Consider the following 16539-nt stretch of genomic DNA (forward strand, 5'->3'; position numbering starts at 1 on the left):
TAGGGACCCACGAGGGCTGCCCAGTGTTCACAGGTGCTCTGTCACCGCCAGCCCTCCCGCTCCAAGGGCCTGGGCATTCTGTCATTAGATACACTGGGAAACCCTGCTTCCTAGATGCTCCGTGCTCATGTATGAGGTACGTTTGCATCCTGAATTTTCTGAGTGGTCCTGTAGTAACCGTATGGGTTTCCTCAGGCTGCTGTAACCAAGTGTTACAAACTGGGGACTTAGAAGACAGGTACATCCTCTCACAGTTGCGAAGGCCAAGTGTGGGATGGCGGCACTCCCGTTGGAGGCTGGGGGAGAGTCGATTCCGGCTCTTCCAGCCTCCCGTGGCCACCAGCATCCCTTGGCTTGTGACCCCACCACTACAGTCTCTGTTTCCGTGGCCATGTGGTCTCCTCCTGCTCTACCTGCCTGAGATGCCTCCGTGCCTCCCCCTTACAAGGACACCTGTGGTTGGATTCAGGGCCCACCCGGATAATCCAGGATGGTCTCTCCAGCTCAAGATCCTTAACTGAATCACATCTGCAGAACTGTTTTCTGGTGGGAGATGACATTCCTGTGTCTTTGGGGGCCATTCTCTGGTCTGCACGGTAACTGGTCAGTGGGTCATCTTTCCTCCTCCAGGACCGAGTAGCCTTGGCTCGCACTCTCCATCCCCTCCTCCTCACCCTGATCGCTTTCCCTTTTCATCCCCCGTGTGTGTCTTTAAGCTCCATCTTTCTCCTCCTTAATGATGCCTTCCTGTCAGTCTTGGCTCCCTACTTCTGGTCGCAAGGCAGCTTGGTTTATATTTGTAAGGCACCTGGCACCTCTTGTGTCCTCTCTCAGCTCGGTGCCCTTGTCGATCTGAGGACAGTGCGGGGCGGGGACGAGTCTGGAGTCAGACTCTCTGGGTCTAAATCCCAGGCTCCCCGGTTAGCAGCTGTGTGACTTTGGGTAAGTCACTTACTTGCTTCTGCCTAAGTTTCACTGTCTGTAATAGGGTGGCAGTTAGGGTAAATACTTTAAACAGCTGTGAGAATCAGTAAGTTAACAAACGCAAACTGCTGAGGACACAGCCCGTCACCACACTGCCCAGAATTGGAGACATAAGCCATATGCTGCTGCTGAACAATTAAGATGTGCCTGCCATGGCTTGAGGAATGGGGTCTTTACAATGGAAGCAACGTAAACTATATTTCTGTTAAACACACTTTCTTGTTTTGTTAGGACATTCACTTTAACTGATTCTTTCCCACAGATCTTGTTGGTGTCAGCTAATTTATTCACTTCAGATTTTTTTTCTGTTTTCTATCTGACATTGTAATGCATTTATTTGAGTATTTTATACAGACAGCATGACTTGCAGTGATACATGCACAACAGCGTTGGTAGATAAATTGAGATGTTTATAATTTTAAGATAAAACTACACCATTTTTCTAGTTAAATTAAGTATAGACCAATTTTGAAATTTAAACCAAAGGCTCACCTGCAGCTGCAGAATTGAGTGCAGATGCAGAAGGCGGCATCATGATCAGAGCTGTGAGGACAAGAAGAGACAGGGAGACTCCACGGCGAATGGCGTTTGCAGTTTCCTGTGCCAGAGTGAGACAGAAAAGCTGCTTGTTGTGTAAAAAAAATTTTAACGACAATAGGGTGGGAAATATTATGGGATATTTTCAACAAATCTGTAGTGGATTTGATTAGAAGTTGCCTCTCAAAGCTCAGAAAAGAAATTAATGCACTTACTTGCCTGAAATCTGAATTAAATATCTAACAAATTAAAAAAATTTTAACAGGACATGAACTTATAACTTTGTCCACCTATAAAATGGTTTGGATTAATGCACAAAAGAGGAAACCATTTTTAGATGGAGAGTTGGCAAAGGCATTATTTCAGTTATTGAAGTTTTAGTAGAAAATTAGGAGAAAAGACAAAAAGATATTTTACAAAAACTTAAAGATATTTAGTTAGATCATCAAACAATTTCCTGTAGAATACAAGGTCTCCCTAACAATGTCAAAGATCAATTGACTTAAAATTTCAAGTACTTTTTTTTTTTAACCTTAACACAAGCTGTACTGCGACATACAAATCACTGCCTGGTAGTATGTTGTTTACCCTTTATCTCAAAGGATTTAAAGATTTACAAAGAAATGTTGTAAATTTTTGGCTAGAAATAACAAATTTCTGAATGTTTTACATATGTCAAAGGAGAATTTCAGATGGATGTGAAAAAGTTAATTTCCATCATGACACTACTCTAGCTATGTCACGTCAAATCTTTTCATTAGAATTTTAAAACAAGAGGCTAACCTTGTTTAGCCTCTTGTGGAATGAGCTTATTGCTCATACCACTATATTCAGAAGCAAGCTCTGTCAGGAGTGTCATAGATGCCATATAAAAATTGTCCCACCCATACATGAAAAGCTGTGAATCACCGCCAGTTTATAGACCCGTGGAAGGAAGTAGAGGACCGAGAAGGCAGTGATCTTGGGTCTTTGCTGACTCTCAGCAGTAGAGTCGGGGCGAGGGTTACAGAATTTCTGTAATATTTGCTCCAGTATAAGGTTTTCTTTTCTGTCTTGAAACAAAAGGAAGAAAACATGATGGTGTGACTTAGGTTTTCTCACTCATGTCACACTGCTCTTGAATGAGCTAAATTTGAAGCTCTAAGGGAAGGACAGCTTGTTTGTGATCAACTAGGGACGTCTGAGAATTTATGTAGAAATTAAAGGTTTTCACAATACAAATCAATAGTAACGATTTTACACATCTTTCTAACATGAATCAATATACATTATTAGTTGCAGTTATTAATAGCATTACGTAAACTGGCTGTAAAGACTCGAGAAGGAACTGGGAGCAGGTGCTGGAGGTGCTTCCAGTTGTGCAGACTCCTTGGAGTCGTCGTTCGCTCTTGGCCCAGAGCTAGTGAGTGAGCTGGGGCAGACACGGAGTTTAAACTGATGTGCTCCCCAAAGTCAAGTCAGGGTTTCTTAAAAAAAAAAAAAGAGTACACCAGTTTTGCCAGTGTGTATATGAATATTAAAGGGAAATGAGTTTTTGGTATTTAGTTCAGTTTTTGGAAAAATTTTAAGTATATGTATTTGATAAAACCTAGGTATGTGAATTTACTTTTTCAACTGTCAAGTTTATGAAGTCTAAATACAGATATTATGAAATCTAAATATAGATCTCTGAAAAAGTATTTCTGAAGAAAATTTAGATCTGACTTGAGATGTACTGTAAGTGCAAAATAACAGATTTCAAAGACTAATGCAAAAAAGAATGTAAAATATCTCAATAATTTTTCATTAACATATTGGTATGATAACGTTCTGGATAGATTGAGTTAAATAAACATATTATTAAAATTAACTTTTACTTTTTTTTCTTTTTACCTTTTTAAAATTGGCTACCAGAAAATTTTGAATGACACGTGTGCTCATAGTATTTCTATTGGCCAGCACCAGCCTAATGCATCACAAGGACACAGTGAATGAATGTTGGCACTGATGTGACAGCTGGTGAGATGGGGATGATGGTGATGTGTTGATTCCTCGTCCTCTCACTAGATTATAAATTCCTAAAGGGTAGGAAACGCAACTTATCCTTTTTTTTATTTGCCATATCACATTGCATTATCCTCTAGACATTAATAGATGTTTATCCATTCATTGATTATTGCAGGGTCTGCTTTTATCGTTCAGAGTACAGACCTACTTTCTTTTATCTTCGGGATAATGGCAATAATCAGTAATCCCTTTGAGTGAGCACACACACACACACACACACACACACACGCACGAGCATTTTGTTCTGTACGTTTGAAGGGAGTTTATTTTAAGCAATCATTCTTAATGGATTATTGCAGAAGTGATGATATTTAAAAAAATTTTTTTACTAAACTTTATATGAGTTTTTATATACATTTATTAGTTAATTGAAAAGCTTTAAAAAACTTCTGTGGCATCTTGTTTTGATTGAAACATTTTTATTATGATTGAAGGAGAAGTAATATGGAAATAACACGTAGTTAGGACTAGACAAATTGATTTCATCTTCTGCCAAGTTCTCTCACTAGCTCTATGACCTTGAGTAAAGGATTTAAGCTTTCTAATCTGTGATCTGATCTGGAAAAATGGGGATAATATCAGCTATCTCACCGGGATGTTGTGCGATATAAATGGGAGAAATATCTTAGAGAACTTAGCAACCATAAAGAATTAGAGAAATGTAAGATGTTATTAATTTGATAGAAATAGTAAATACTTTGAGGAACATATGTGGAATAAGTAAGATCGCGTTAGCTATATCTCCTGAAAGGTGTAGTGTAAGGTGATAGCTTACCTGAATTTTAAGCCTGGTGTTTTGATAGAAAAAAAAATACTCGGTTTTTCTAAATGGATGATCCAGATCTACCAAACGTAGTCAAGTATCCTGAATAAGTCATACGTATTAGGGGCGGGAATAGCTGAGAAGCAGACCACTGTGTGGTATGTCAGTATTACAAGCCTAGACCACAGGTGGATGGATCTTGTTGGACGGAATTAGGGACACCAGGCTTTCAGTCTGAGCCCCTGGCAAGGTTGGGAATTTGCAGCTGGGTGCTCCTGAGACCAGGATGGGGAGTCGTATACAGTCCCTGTTGGCGTGGACATTATTTCTCACCTGAAGGACCACCCCACCCTCAACACCCTTACAAAACTCTGGTCTTCAGTAGAGTCGAGTCTGGATCCTGTTTTCCTGCTGTCCTATTAAGTCGAGATTTAAGAAGTACATGGTTGACATGTCCTTATACTGGATACACATTAAAAAATACACCTTTGAAGCTCCTTGAAAACAAAAGGTCATGGTTGAGTAGGAGCTAAGCCCCATTGCTGTTGGTGAAAGAGGGCACAATGACAAGATGAAAACAACCAAAAGGGTGAGCCTGCAGAAGTTCCACTGTCATAGGTGCTGTGTTGTGCTAAGCTGGGGGAAACGTGCCCAGGCTGTACGGCCTGTGAGGCAGGGACTGGAGAGACCGCTGCCAGCAAGGTGGAGGCCCATGCTCTTCGATGTGGGATTTTCCCCCAAAGTGTTTTTCGATACCTTCTCTGAGTGGCAGAACCTTCGTGCATAATACAGCACAACCCAACAATAAACGCGGAGATTCCCTGGTCCCCAGAATCGTGTTTTACGGGTGAACCTGCCTGCAGACACTCCGTTCTTTACCTGTCCTCTGCTCTGAGCATCAGCGTTATTAGTTTGATGATACGCAGCTTTCTGGGTAGATGCTTACAGACTTCTCCACGGACACCTGTGAGCATATGCTTGAATTTCATCTGTCTTTCAGTGACTTTAACTTATACAAATCACAGCTCTCAGTTTGTATCTTTCTTCTGTGATTTACAATGTCTCCAGCTTGGTGGGGACGCCATGGTTGCAGATCAGGTCTGAAATGGCTCAGGGTGCCCATAACTGACATTTCTGTCATGGCGTGTGCCTGTGATAGGAATGGTCTTAACTGTTTATATCCCCGAAAGAAATTGGGTTAAAAAGAGCAAGAATATTTGCAAATAGTTAGGCTCTACTTGTCACCAACAGTGACATTGAAGTAACAACCGAATGTACAGTAGAATGCAGAAAGATATAGTCATCAATATCTGTGTGTCTTTTTGTTATTCTTAGGACTTTTTTAAAGTCGGTCAACAAAAGAGCATTTGCTTTGTCTTTCTCCATTAGCCAGGGCACAAACGCTACAAAGAAAGGCACAAGGAAATGCTAATAAATCAGGTAAATACTAAAATTTAATATTTCTTCTCTTTTCAGTACTGCATTTTTTTCTTCCAAGTTTAAAGCTTTTCATTAAGCGTGGCCTTGAACCCTGGACAAAGTGCAGCTCTGTTTTAGAGTACCTGCAAAAAATCATTTCCTCTATACATCATTTGGGCGATTAGAACTATGCAAGTATGTACTTTGCAAAGAAACAGCCTTTAATTAATTGTAGGGACTGTCACTTTGAGAGATAATGAGAAAGGGAAAAAGAAAGAGAAGCTCTATTTTCCATTTCTGGACAGTTTTAATTCATGTATATATTTACTACAAAGAGATTATTTTAAGCATGAAGTTTACTGGTAATTTATTATTAACTTCTCTCTAGATCTGAACAAGTCTTTATCAATGTATTTGGAGCCCTGAGTTATACAAACTTTCAGTGAGTATATTGTTCTAAACTTGAAAGGAGTCATTCACAGCAGCGCTGGACTGGTCAGTTAGCAGATCTTTAAAAGGGTTTTGACAGGGATATGCTTCTTGTATTTCCTCTGTTTTTCCCACCTTGATTTCATGCTCGAGGGTGGTGATTGATTTCCCCAGGGCACCGTGCCATCCAGTACGGACGAGGTCGGTGGGGAAGTAGTTCATAGCGTTCCTTTTCCCCGCCGGCCCTGCCTCTGTCCGTGACTCCCGCATCTGCTGGTGGGTGCTCCCTGAGAGCAGAACACTTTGCTTAGCTGCGCGGGTCACCTGGCTGCTCTTCTCATCCTGTCCGCATGTGGGGATGCTGATCTGTGTGAAACCAGCGTTGAAGTCTAATCCTATCTCGGCCAGGAAGTGCCTGGCTTCCCAGATACCCTCAGGGCAAGAGCGCAGGGGCTAAATCTCTTCCTTCCTTTCTGCCCTCTATTCCCTGACACCTATGGCCAAGGGAATGTTTGAAACTCACTAATCTGTGACACTTTGCTTTGTTAATAAATTCTGTAGAGACCAAATTTTATGTTAAAACATCTGTAGGCCCATCATTATGGAGTGATTGATCCTATTAGTGGAGCAGATTGCCACGTAAATCATTCATTAGAAATATATATGTGGTGCAGATCCTTGCTCTGTTTACTAGCTGGGATATCGGGCAGGTTACTTGGTCTCAGTTCACTTCAGCTTGCTCATTTGTGAAACAGAGATAATAATAGTGCTAACTACACAGGGTTACTGTGAAGATTGAAAAGTTAATGACCGTAAAGCATTGGGAGCGTGGCTGACATAGCCTAAGCACTAAATAAGTGCTTACTCTTGTTGTTAATACTATTATCATCATCATTTGTAGTAATTCCAGGTCACGTGAGGACTTTTGTTTCTCTCTGAAAGGTAGAAATTTTAGCATGAGTGTCAAGAAAGGGAGATTGGGAGAGAGAAAAAGCACAGGGGTTCACACTGAAGGAGCTTACATTTTAAAGAGGCGAGAACGTGGGCAGGAGGCCGTTCTCTGTGGGCACTTGTACTCGTGTGGAGATGGACAGGCTAGCTCACGCTTGATGCAGCTGCATTACGTACACCCAGCACACGTGTATGCACTTGATGAATGCCTTAGGATTTACTTTTGAGGGTTTTTAAACACCTCTGGGACGGTGTTGGAATGTGTGTGTTGTCCTTCTTCTAAGAGTGTAATTAGACATTATCTTTCTATACCTTACTAGCAGCTCTTCCCTCTAATCCCACTTTTCTTACAGCGCTCGCCTAAATCACAGAAATGTGTTTCGCTGTGATGAGGTCGGTGGTGCTACAAGCGCTGGGTTGTGCAGATGCCCCTGGAGTTCAGGTTTCGGTGTCTTCGTTCTTCTTTGCTCATTAAACTAAGAGTTTACAATAATCATTTGCCGTTTGAAAGGAACGTGGATTTTAAGCCAGGTTATCTTGGGAGTTCTACCACTAAAAATCTGCTCACCAGTTTCCAAATATTTTTTGAGTGGCTTTTAGGAGATAAAAATGAGCCAATTTTATATACGTTCTAGATGCTTAGAAGAAAAAACCAATTGGAGAAATACAGCCTACTAGAAAAATGTATAAGAAATATAAAAGATAAGAATAAGTAATTCCCAGAAGAAATAGTACACACAGTCATAAACACAAAAACCTTTTCAGTCTTTATACTAATCAAAAAATGAAAAGAAAAACATAGCATTTTTTTAACCTAGCAAACTGAAAAAATATTTTCTGAAATTAACCTTTTAGGTCATTTCTTCCCTCTATGATATTTTATTTTTAGTTTACCGTTGGCCATGAGACTTAACATTAGAATCTTTTGAAATTGAATGTTAATTTGAAATTAACATTAGAAACATTTTGAAAATACTTGGGGGAAAGATATCAGGGCAGTGGTAGAGCAATGTGTAGTCTGATGGGGGGTATCCAGCCTCTTTGTAAATGTTGCCTTTAAGCTTCAGCTCATCACAATTTCCTGGGACGTCCTGGTTTGCAGCAGAGCCACTGTCACTTATCCATGTGCCGTGTGCGCGTGTGAGGTGCGTGTGAGGTGTGTGTGCAGCCGCTGAGCACCCCCTAGGGGGCTCTTTCCCCAGCAGGGGGTCTGCAGGAAGGGGTGGTTAGAAAGGAGTATCCATCAGTCTTTGCTTTGCAGGGGTTGTTGATCACTCCTTCTACTGGGAGGTAGATCAAAGGGAGTGAAAGGCAGTTCTTGGGGGTGGGGGGCGACCTCAACTTTTATGGGGAAATAATCTTCAGCTTTCAAGACTACAGGAGCCAAGGTTATTTATATGTTTTGCATATGATGGTGTCCTCGTGGCCAGTCAGGTACTGCTCACTCTGCTGACACTTGTTGGCTCTGTTCTTGTTCTTCCCTCTGGTTCTCAACTGTACACATTAGTCCAGTCTATTCATTGTAGCTCTTTTCACAGTAGTTTTTAGTTAAAAATTCTGAGGTCTGAGAGATCTGTTTTTACTTTTCTTACTTTCTTTCCTTTTTTATTTTTCATGTTCTACTACTTCCTAACTGTGTGACTGGACACTAAACATTTAATGTTTTCAGTCTCAGTTTCCTGAGCTGCAAAATGAGACAGTGGGATTAATAATCCCTATGGTCTTTTGAGTTGTGTGAGTGTGACAGAGATTTTATCCAATGCTTTGTGCTGCAAGCGTGAGCCAGGTGAAAATACTTTTCCCTCGCATTCTGCCTCTGGAATCTTGGCACTGCAGTGGCTAATCTTCCCATCTGAAGTCTTCATTCTAATTCAAAGCGGCATCTTCTGTTAATCTTTGAGGTGTCTGTACTTCTCTCATTGGAGGTACAGATTACTTTGATATTGTACTTGCAATTAGCTGAAAATGCTTATTTTAGAGTAATTAAGGCACAGAGACTTAAAGCACGTGGCAGGCAGTGTGCAAGTGCTTTCTCTCCTTACAGGAGGGGTATTTTACTTCCCAGTGCTTGAGGTGATCTAAACAAGGGAATTCATTTTATTAGAGGCCTGGTTTCTTCAGCCCAGCACTGCTCATTATCTTACCCTCTTCAAAGAAGCTGCCCAACGGTGCTTCGGCAGAAACATAGTCTGATTTAGGCGCAGCTCAGAGGGCCCGCGTTCTCAAGTTGCATCTGAGAAGCTGTCCTTCTCACTTGTCCTGTGGGCTAGAAGTGAATCCATGTTTGGAGAGAGAAGAGGAATGCTCTCTCCTCTCTGCAGGAAGGTAGGTGGCCATACGTTTGAGGACATGGGTGGGTATGAGGCCATACGTGTGTGGACATGGGTGGGTATGAGGCTTGGTCAGGGCTATTTCAGCCTTCTGTGGCCTTTGGGAGAAGGGGGAAACTTTCTGCGCTCCCTTCAGCTTTTTATAGATGTGAAATTTTAGGTAATTTTTTTTAAAATTTTTATTTAATTTATGGCTGTGTTGGGTCTTCGTTTCTGAGCGAGGGCTTTCTCTAGTTGCGGCAAGCGGGGGCCACTCTTCATCGCGGTGCGCGGGCCTCTCACTATCGCGGCCTCTCCTGTTGCGGAGCACAGGCTCCAGACGCGCAGGCTCAGCAATTGTGGCTCACGGGCCCAGCTGCTCCGCGGCACGTGGGATCTTCCCAGACCAGGGCTCGAACCCGTGTCCCCTGCATTAGCAGGCAGATTCTCAACCACTGCGCCACCAGGGAAGCCCCGGTAATTTTTATCTTATAGTCAAGATAGGATTCAATTTTTGGAATTCCTGTGAATTGTATAGGTGTGTATCTGGAACATTCCATGAAAGGTGAAGCACAAGGACGGGGGCTGCAGGCACCAGGCACACCGGAATCCTCCCGTTTTGGACCCTCGGCAGTGGCCCTGCCGCCTGGCTCGACAGCCTGAAACGTACATCCCAAGTCCACCTCCAGACACTGCTTCCAAGAGGCAGCGGTGCCCACATGAGGCTGGAGAAGGCCCCGGCCCTGTGTCCTGCCTCCCCCCGAGCTCTGGGCTGTCCTAAAGTTACAGGACCTTCTGCGTTTGGGTCACCTGGTTAAAACTAGAAGGACTGTTTAATCCGTAAGATACCCTGTCATGCAAAGTGACTGAATCCATTTGGTTTAAAAATGAGTCTGTTATGGTCTTTTTATTGCTTTGTTGGGCTCTGGCACGCGCTGGTGGGCCCTGGGTGGAGGAGGTGGTTTCCCAGGGCACAGTCGTGGGAGCCCCGGCTTCTAGTCCTGGCTTCCCCTCTTGTGGGCGCCACCAGGCAGGCCCCTAACCTCCACGGGCCTCCCTAACGCCCGTGCCAAGGGGCTGCCTGCCTTCCCCGTGAGTTCCTGCGAGCATAAGACAGAACATATTTCTGTGTCTTGAAAATGTTAAAGCCGTGGTGCTTACTTCCAGCTGTGCAACATTTAATGTGAAATGGAGACTGTCTTCATAACCATGTGCAAAACCGAACTGAACAGAGTCCCGGTTGGGGTGCTGGCTCGCCAGTGAAAGCGTCTCTGGCGCGCGGCGTGAGCCCGGCTGGGGTCTGTCCCAGATGAGTTGTGTTCGCCGTGAGCCCGGCTGGAGTCTGTCCCAGATGAGTTGTGTTCGCCGTGAGCCCGGCTGGAGTCTGTCCCAGATGAGTTGTGTTCGCCGTGAGCCGGACATGTAGTCCGTCAGCTCCTCGGCCTCCAGGAGTCGAGAGTCAGATGTCGTGTTGGCCGTGGCTCTCAGTTGCCGTGACGTTGTGGTTTTCCGTCTGGGGGAGGTGCTGTGCGAACGGCCCGTCCTCCTAGAGGGGCTTCGGTGCAGGGGTCTGGGGGCCGGGGGAGGGGGGTCCAGGGGCCTCGCGCTGCCGCGGTTCCCACATTGTGCGGCCGGCCCTATCACTTGGGAGACCTGGCAAGGAAGTGAGGAGGAAGCGGGTGCCACTGCTGGGGCAGAATGTTCCAGCCCGGCTGGAAAGTTTGAGGAGGGCCTGGGTGAGAAGAGCAAGACCTATTGACAGGGCTCAGCCCTGGGCAGGCCTGTTTCACATCAGCCTCTGAATAGTCACAGCCCCTCCCCACGGTCTCACCTCTGCCTTTTTGTTTTTAAACATTCTCGGCAACCGTGGTGGAGCACAGAGCATTTTAACTTTTTATTCCGAAAGAAAGTAAAAATGTGCAAAGTACGGTGTTGCCTGCTTCAAAATGACACCACCACCACCAAGAGCAAAACAAAATGTACTTTCTAGGGCTGTCCGACCTACTGTAAAATTATTATTGTTGTAAATGCTTTTTCTGTTAAGCTGTTTTCAGAATTAATTATAAGACTATTGATTATCCTTAAGTTTCTGATGGTCCTGTAGATCGACCTGGCTTGTCGGGGTGTGAATTGTTCAGCTCTCTTATCTGGTTTACTTTGCATGTTGGGTGTGTAAAACCACACAATTGTGCATATATCGTAAGATTGAGAGGAAAAGGAATGTGCCAGACCATTTCTCTTCTCCACATGAGTCTGTAAACCAGAATATTTATGTCAGCAAGTCAGAAGAAAACTTGATGGGGGTTTTAATGAACCACAAAATGTGTCCCTTGTCCCCCTCGCCTTGTCATCCTGCCTGAATTCACGCGTGACTTCTGCATTAATGCAGTAAGTACCCTCGCAGCAGCCCTCTCATTTTCAGGACCCATAGGGTGTCTCCGGTTCCAGCTCTAAGTCAAGCAATGATAGGAATAAAACCTGCTTTATATTTCTTTTTCCTGGAATATCTGGTAGGAACTTCTGAAGCTCAAAGGGATATTTTAAGCTTTTACGAACTGAGGAAACCAAAGAAAATCCAGATATTCCCAACCAGTTTTGAGCACACAGATTTCCAGTAGTTGGAGCCTCTCATTTTTATGTTAAGTCTGGATGGGACAGAGGGGACCTGCCCAGGCTGAAAGCAGAAGGGCAGTTACAGGATTGATTGTGAACTATCCACCCAGCTCATTTTCTGAGCAGGGCTGGTGATGTTCCCCGTATTTCTAGAACCCTGATTTTGTGCCTTGTGGCCTCTTAACGGTTTAATCAGATGGCTCTCATACTTTCTTTCCCTAAAAGTGGCGCATGAGGTATTTTACCTAGAACCTCCATCCTCACCTAGACATTTTTAAAGAATTTAAAAAAACGAGCTGAGAATCTCTGTGTTTAGTCAGACACCGTCATCTTAACGTAGAGATTAACTGCATGATTTAAGATGCATACAAATGAAGTTCCCATTATTTCATAAAAAGTAAGCACCTCGCTTTTACTGAACTCCGCGTGCGCGTGCGCCTGCACGTGTATTCAGGGCTAACACCAACGCCATCCTGTCTACGGCCCGCCCCCACCCCACCTTCAAACCCCACACCCTTTCTGGGGTGACTTTCCAGACCCTTGGGCTCGAAGCCAAGGCCACCAGTGCCTGGAGGGCCTCCCCGGAGGGCCCACACCTCCCCCTCTCCCTGTGGCAGCTCTTTCCAGTGGTGTCAACACCGCTGTGCTCTCAGCCTCCTCCCCACACTCTCCCTGCCCTCTCCCCAGGCCCCGCAGCTCCTGTCTCATCCCTGCTCCAGCGTCTCCTTCTCTACAGCACCCCCAGAAATAGTCAGATTCCTGTTTTGTGTCCCAGGAGCACCAGGGCCGTCTGCTTGGCCGCACACGTGTTGCGTATTTCACAGGGCTAGTAAGCGGCAAAACCTAAAGCAGATCCATCAGCTTTTGAAGCTTCATGTTCTCCCTGTTGCCCCCACGTGTCCCTGGATTTCGGTTTCTTTCCCTGTGCACGTGGTGATGCCAGCGCCTTCCCACGCTCCCGTGGGCACAGACGAGCGCCCGTCTATGGGAGGCTTAGTGGACAGCAGAGCACCACTCGGTGTTCACGTCGGATGTTGTCTGTGTTATTTTCATGTTGGTTGCCGTGAGCCTTATTTAAGTTCCTAGAGCCTCTGAAATGCTGTTCTCAAAACCCTTGGTCTTGGCCACGATGGGTCTGACGGTTGTTGATGTTCCTTGTCTTCCAGGACGGCTCCTACTTGGCCGAGTTCCTGCTGGAGAAGGGCTACGAGGTGAGTCCCCTATGAGCCGGCACAGGCCGACGGGATACCGTGGACACCGTGGCCTCCCGCTTCCTCTCTGCTGTCCTTCTGTGTGTGTTTCCACGGAAGCTCTGATAACAAGTCCAAATCAGGGGAAGAATGTGCCTCTTGGCTGGTCACAGCGCCAGCTCATTGTGCTGTTTATCTGCTGGCGCGCTGGCAGCCCCCCGCCCCCTATTCTTGCTGTTTCCCTGCTTTGCACGCTTCCCGCATTCTCAGCTAAACCAGCAACCGGGTGAGCTGAACGCTGTACCGTCCTTAGGGTTAATTTATGATGTCATGTGTTACATAAAAAAGTCCCACTCACAGCGAAGTCACTTAATTCGCAAATTGCACAGAGCAGTAAAAACTAAGCTGATCCCTGGCAAGCCTGAATGCAAAGTTGACACTTAGAGATGCTTGCTTTCCAGTCGGCAGCCAGTATTTCGTGGAAGCTGGAGCTTCTGCATTTGCTGCTCTTGCCCTTGTCTTCCTTCTCTCCTTCTCCTCCTCCTCCTTACACGTTTTCTGCTTTCCTTGAAAGAAACAAGGGTTTTACATATTAAATGGATGTATCTTAGCGTGTACATCTTACACTTTTTAAGAACAGTTTTCAGATATGCACATCTCTAGAAATCTCTGTGCTCTGCAGAGGACAGAAGCCTACGCAGTGGCACATGTTCTCTGGCCTGATGTGGGGGGTGTTTACCTTAATAATTTTGGATGCCATGTTGACAAATGCAAAAACAATAGCAAGGAATTTGGCATTTAAGCACCAACAGGATTTGAAGAAAAGGAACCTAGTTTTCTTAGTGTAACGCGTAATCTTTTCTGTGAACTTTGACTTTTAGACTTTGGTTAATAGCAGATATGATTAGACCTTCTGTGCCTTTATCTAATAATGGCTACTTCTACATCTTGTAATGATATCAAAAAAAGGCAAATGTAACTATGGAAATAGGCATGTACACATATGTTCATATACATAGATTCCTATAATAATTGAGCGATCAATTCATATTCTGCAGAGCAGAGGATTTTAGAGTGATATGTAGAATAGAAGTATTGGTTTTAGGTGAAGACTGAGATTTATTCAGGCTGGACTAACTTGGCGCTTTAATAATTCTAAAAGGAAAGGTTTGCGAGAGAGACGTACTTATCTTGTTTCAGAGGTTGGGACAGGCGAAGAGTCGTTCGGTAGCTGGAGCCGGGTGAGTGATTCAGCTGTGTACCGGGTGAGCCAAGAGAAGGAGCTACCTGAGTAATGGTGATGGGTCAGGGCACCTTACCCCCAAACATGGCCCCTTGGCATGTGAATATTTTAAGCTGACGGAGTTTGAAAAAACAGCAGAAGTTTCTCCTGTTTATTTGTCTTTGTCAGTTTAGTGTAGAGGAGGAGAACATTTTCCTCGACCCTCTTAAGGGTCCCTGGCTGGGTCTGAAAATTAAACTGAAAGCATACAGATGTATTTAATGTAAGTTTTCTGTGACTTGGGAGCCTTCCTGAGAAAATGAGGGTCCGAAGGAGGCGGGTAGGCCTGAGTACTTGTGTGTTAGGTTAGGTGAGCAGGGGCAGTGGTGGAGAAATGAGGTCCAGGGGTCTGCAGTCAGTGTAGGACTGGCGGTGGCTCAGCCAGGTCTGTTGGGTGGGATTCTTCCCGGCCTCCCCTTGTCTTGGGACGTAAAGATGCTCCTTTCCTCCAGGTGTGGGGAGGGCACCTCCCACCTGGCTGCTTCGGGGGAGAAGGGCGGGGGGAAAGTCAGGGTGACCTTCCCGCTTCTGTGATTTTCTCAGGCTCCTTCAGCTTAAAATGTGCAGTGCGCCGAGACACCACGCCCTGCTGGTGTGCCCTGAGCCCCTCACGGTCCCTGCAGCTTTGGAGAAGAGGTGGTGTGTCAGCAGGAGTGCTCGAGCTGTGTGGGTCCCGAGATGCACTTCCGAGGTGGACGCGGGGCCCTGAGGCATCAGACACGGATGTGGCCGGCCCCAAGGGAGAGGGAGCTGGCGAGGCAGTGTGAGGCGCCGGGGAGGAGTGGGGGCGGGGGTCTGTCCGGACGCGGTAGGCGGTCAGCTTCCTCGGGCAGCAGGATGGCGATGTCAGTGTTACTGGGAAGGGCCCGGAGGAGGGCGTGCCCAGGAGGCGGAGCTCCATGTAGGCGGCCTGTTCGGGAACTGCCAGACCCCTGAAAACAGGTCGTCATGCTCCTAAGTGGACCAGAGACTCAGGAATACATGAGAATCTAGGCCAGCCAGGTGCGCTTCGGGTGTTTCCTTCCGTTGGCGTCTGAAACTGTAAGAGCAGGTTGGATTCTGATAAAGAAAGACCATAGAAGGCCCACTCGGCAAATCACAGTTCGTGGGAGGGCTGAGTCATTGAAACAGTGATTGGCAGGAGAGGAGAGGGCAGAAGGCGATACCCCTGCGGTTCAGGTGGAAGGCTCGGGGCTGCACGGCATGACCGGAAGGGCTTCCTCCTTGGCGCACAGGGGACTGTGAGTTTCGTAGGAATGGGGGCCGTGAGAGGGTGTTTATCTGTCCTGTCTTCAGTTTTCCTAGGCTGCTGTCTTCACTTTTAAGAGATTGATGTAATTGGAGGGTAGGCTTATTAACTGGGATGTGATGATAGCACAGGCTTTATCTTTTGGTGTTTAGGTCAAAGTATATGTGAGAGTGATTTTTCGAAGAGGCTGCATTGGAAAATTTCCAGAATTACCACCAGCAGCCCCTGGTTGCTCCAGAACACGAGCAAAATAAGTAACAGGGTTAGAAAATTGCCTCCCGTGAGATGAGAGGGGACACCCCTATCCACACCTGAATCCAGAGGGCCAACATCAGCAATTTTGGACGAGCACCTCCTTCTAAGTCAGAGGGTTCCCAGCGTTTAGCCTCAGAGCCACCTGGGCCCCACCGAAGACGAGGCGGATGAGTCCGGGGCCTTAGACCTGCCTTTCTAACAGCCCCCAGCTGTCGCGGTGGCTGCTTTCCTGGGTCCTATGGTGTGAGAACCACTGCAACTAGAGGTTCAAATGAGCTCTTTTAATTCCAAGGTGAAGATGAACAGCATTTCTTAAGGTATCTTAATTTGGGGTACCTTGGTTCCCTGAGCTCTCATATTATTTTGAATCTAGTCTTTGTGGAAGGAATATCACAAGGCCCAGAAATAACTGTGGAAACAATATACTTTGGGGTAGCAGAGTGTCGCTGGGAACAAATGAACACTAGGAGGAGGAGCTGCGGATTCTGAGCAGGCTTGATCCCGAGGCTGAG

General features: G+C 45.6%; 1 protein-coding gene across 5 annotated transcripts in view; it reads left to right on the forward strand.

Moving 5' to 3' along the window:
- Positions 1-16539, forward strand: part of GMDS (GDP-mannose 4,6-dehydratase) — a 489935-nt gene that overhangs the window by 84045 nt on the left and 389351 nt on the right. For 4 of the 5 annotated variants that reach the window (XM_082345679.1, XM_082345680.1, XM_082345677.1 and 1 more), the window contains exon 2: positions 13218-13262. The exons of the other annotated variant lie outside the window; for it this stretch is intronic. In XM_082345679.1, coding sequence (XP_082201805.1) covers positions 13218-13262 — 45 coding nt within the window. The remainder of the gene's footprint in view (positions 1-13217; positions 13263-16539) is intronic. 5 annotated transcript variants of the gene reach the window in all.

The sequence above is a fragment of the Balaenoptera borealis genome (assembly GCF_965194805.1).
Source record: "Balaenoptera borealis genome assembly, chromosome: 12".
NCBI lineage: Eukaryota > Metazoa > Chordata > Mammalia > Artiodactyla > Balaenopteridae > Balaenoptera > Balaenoptera borealis.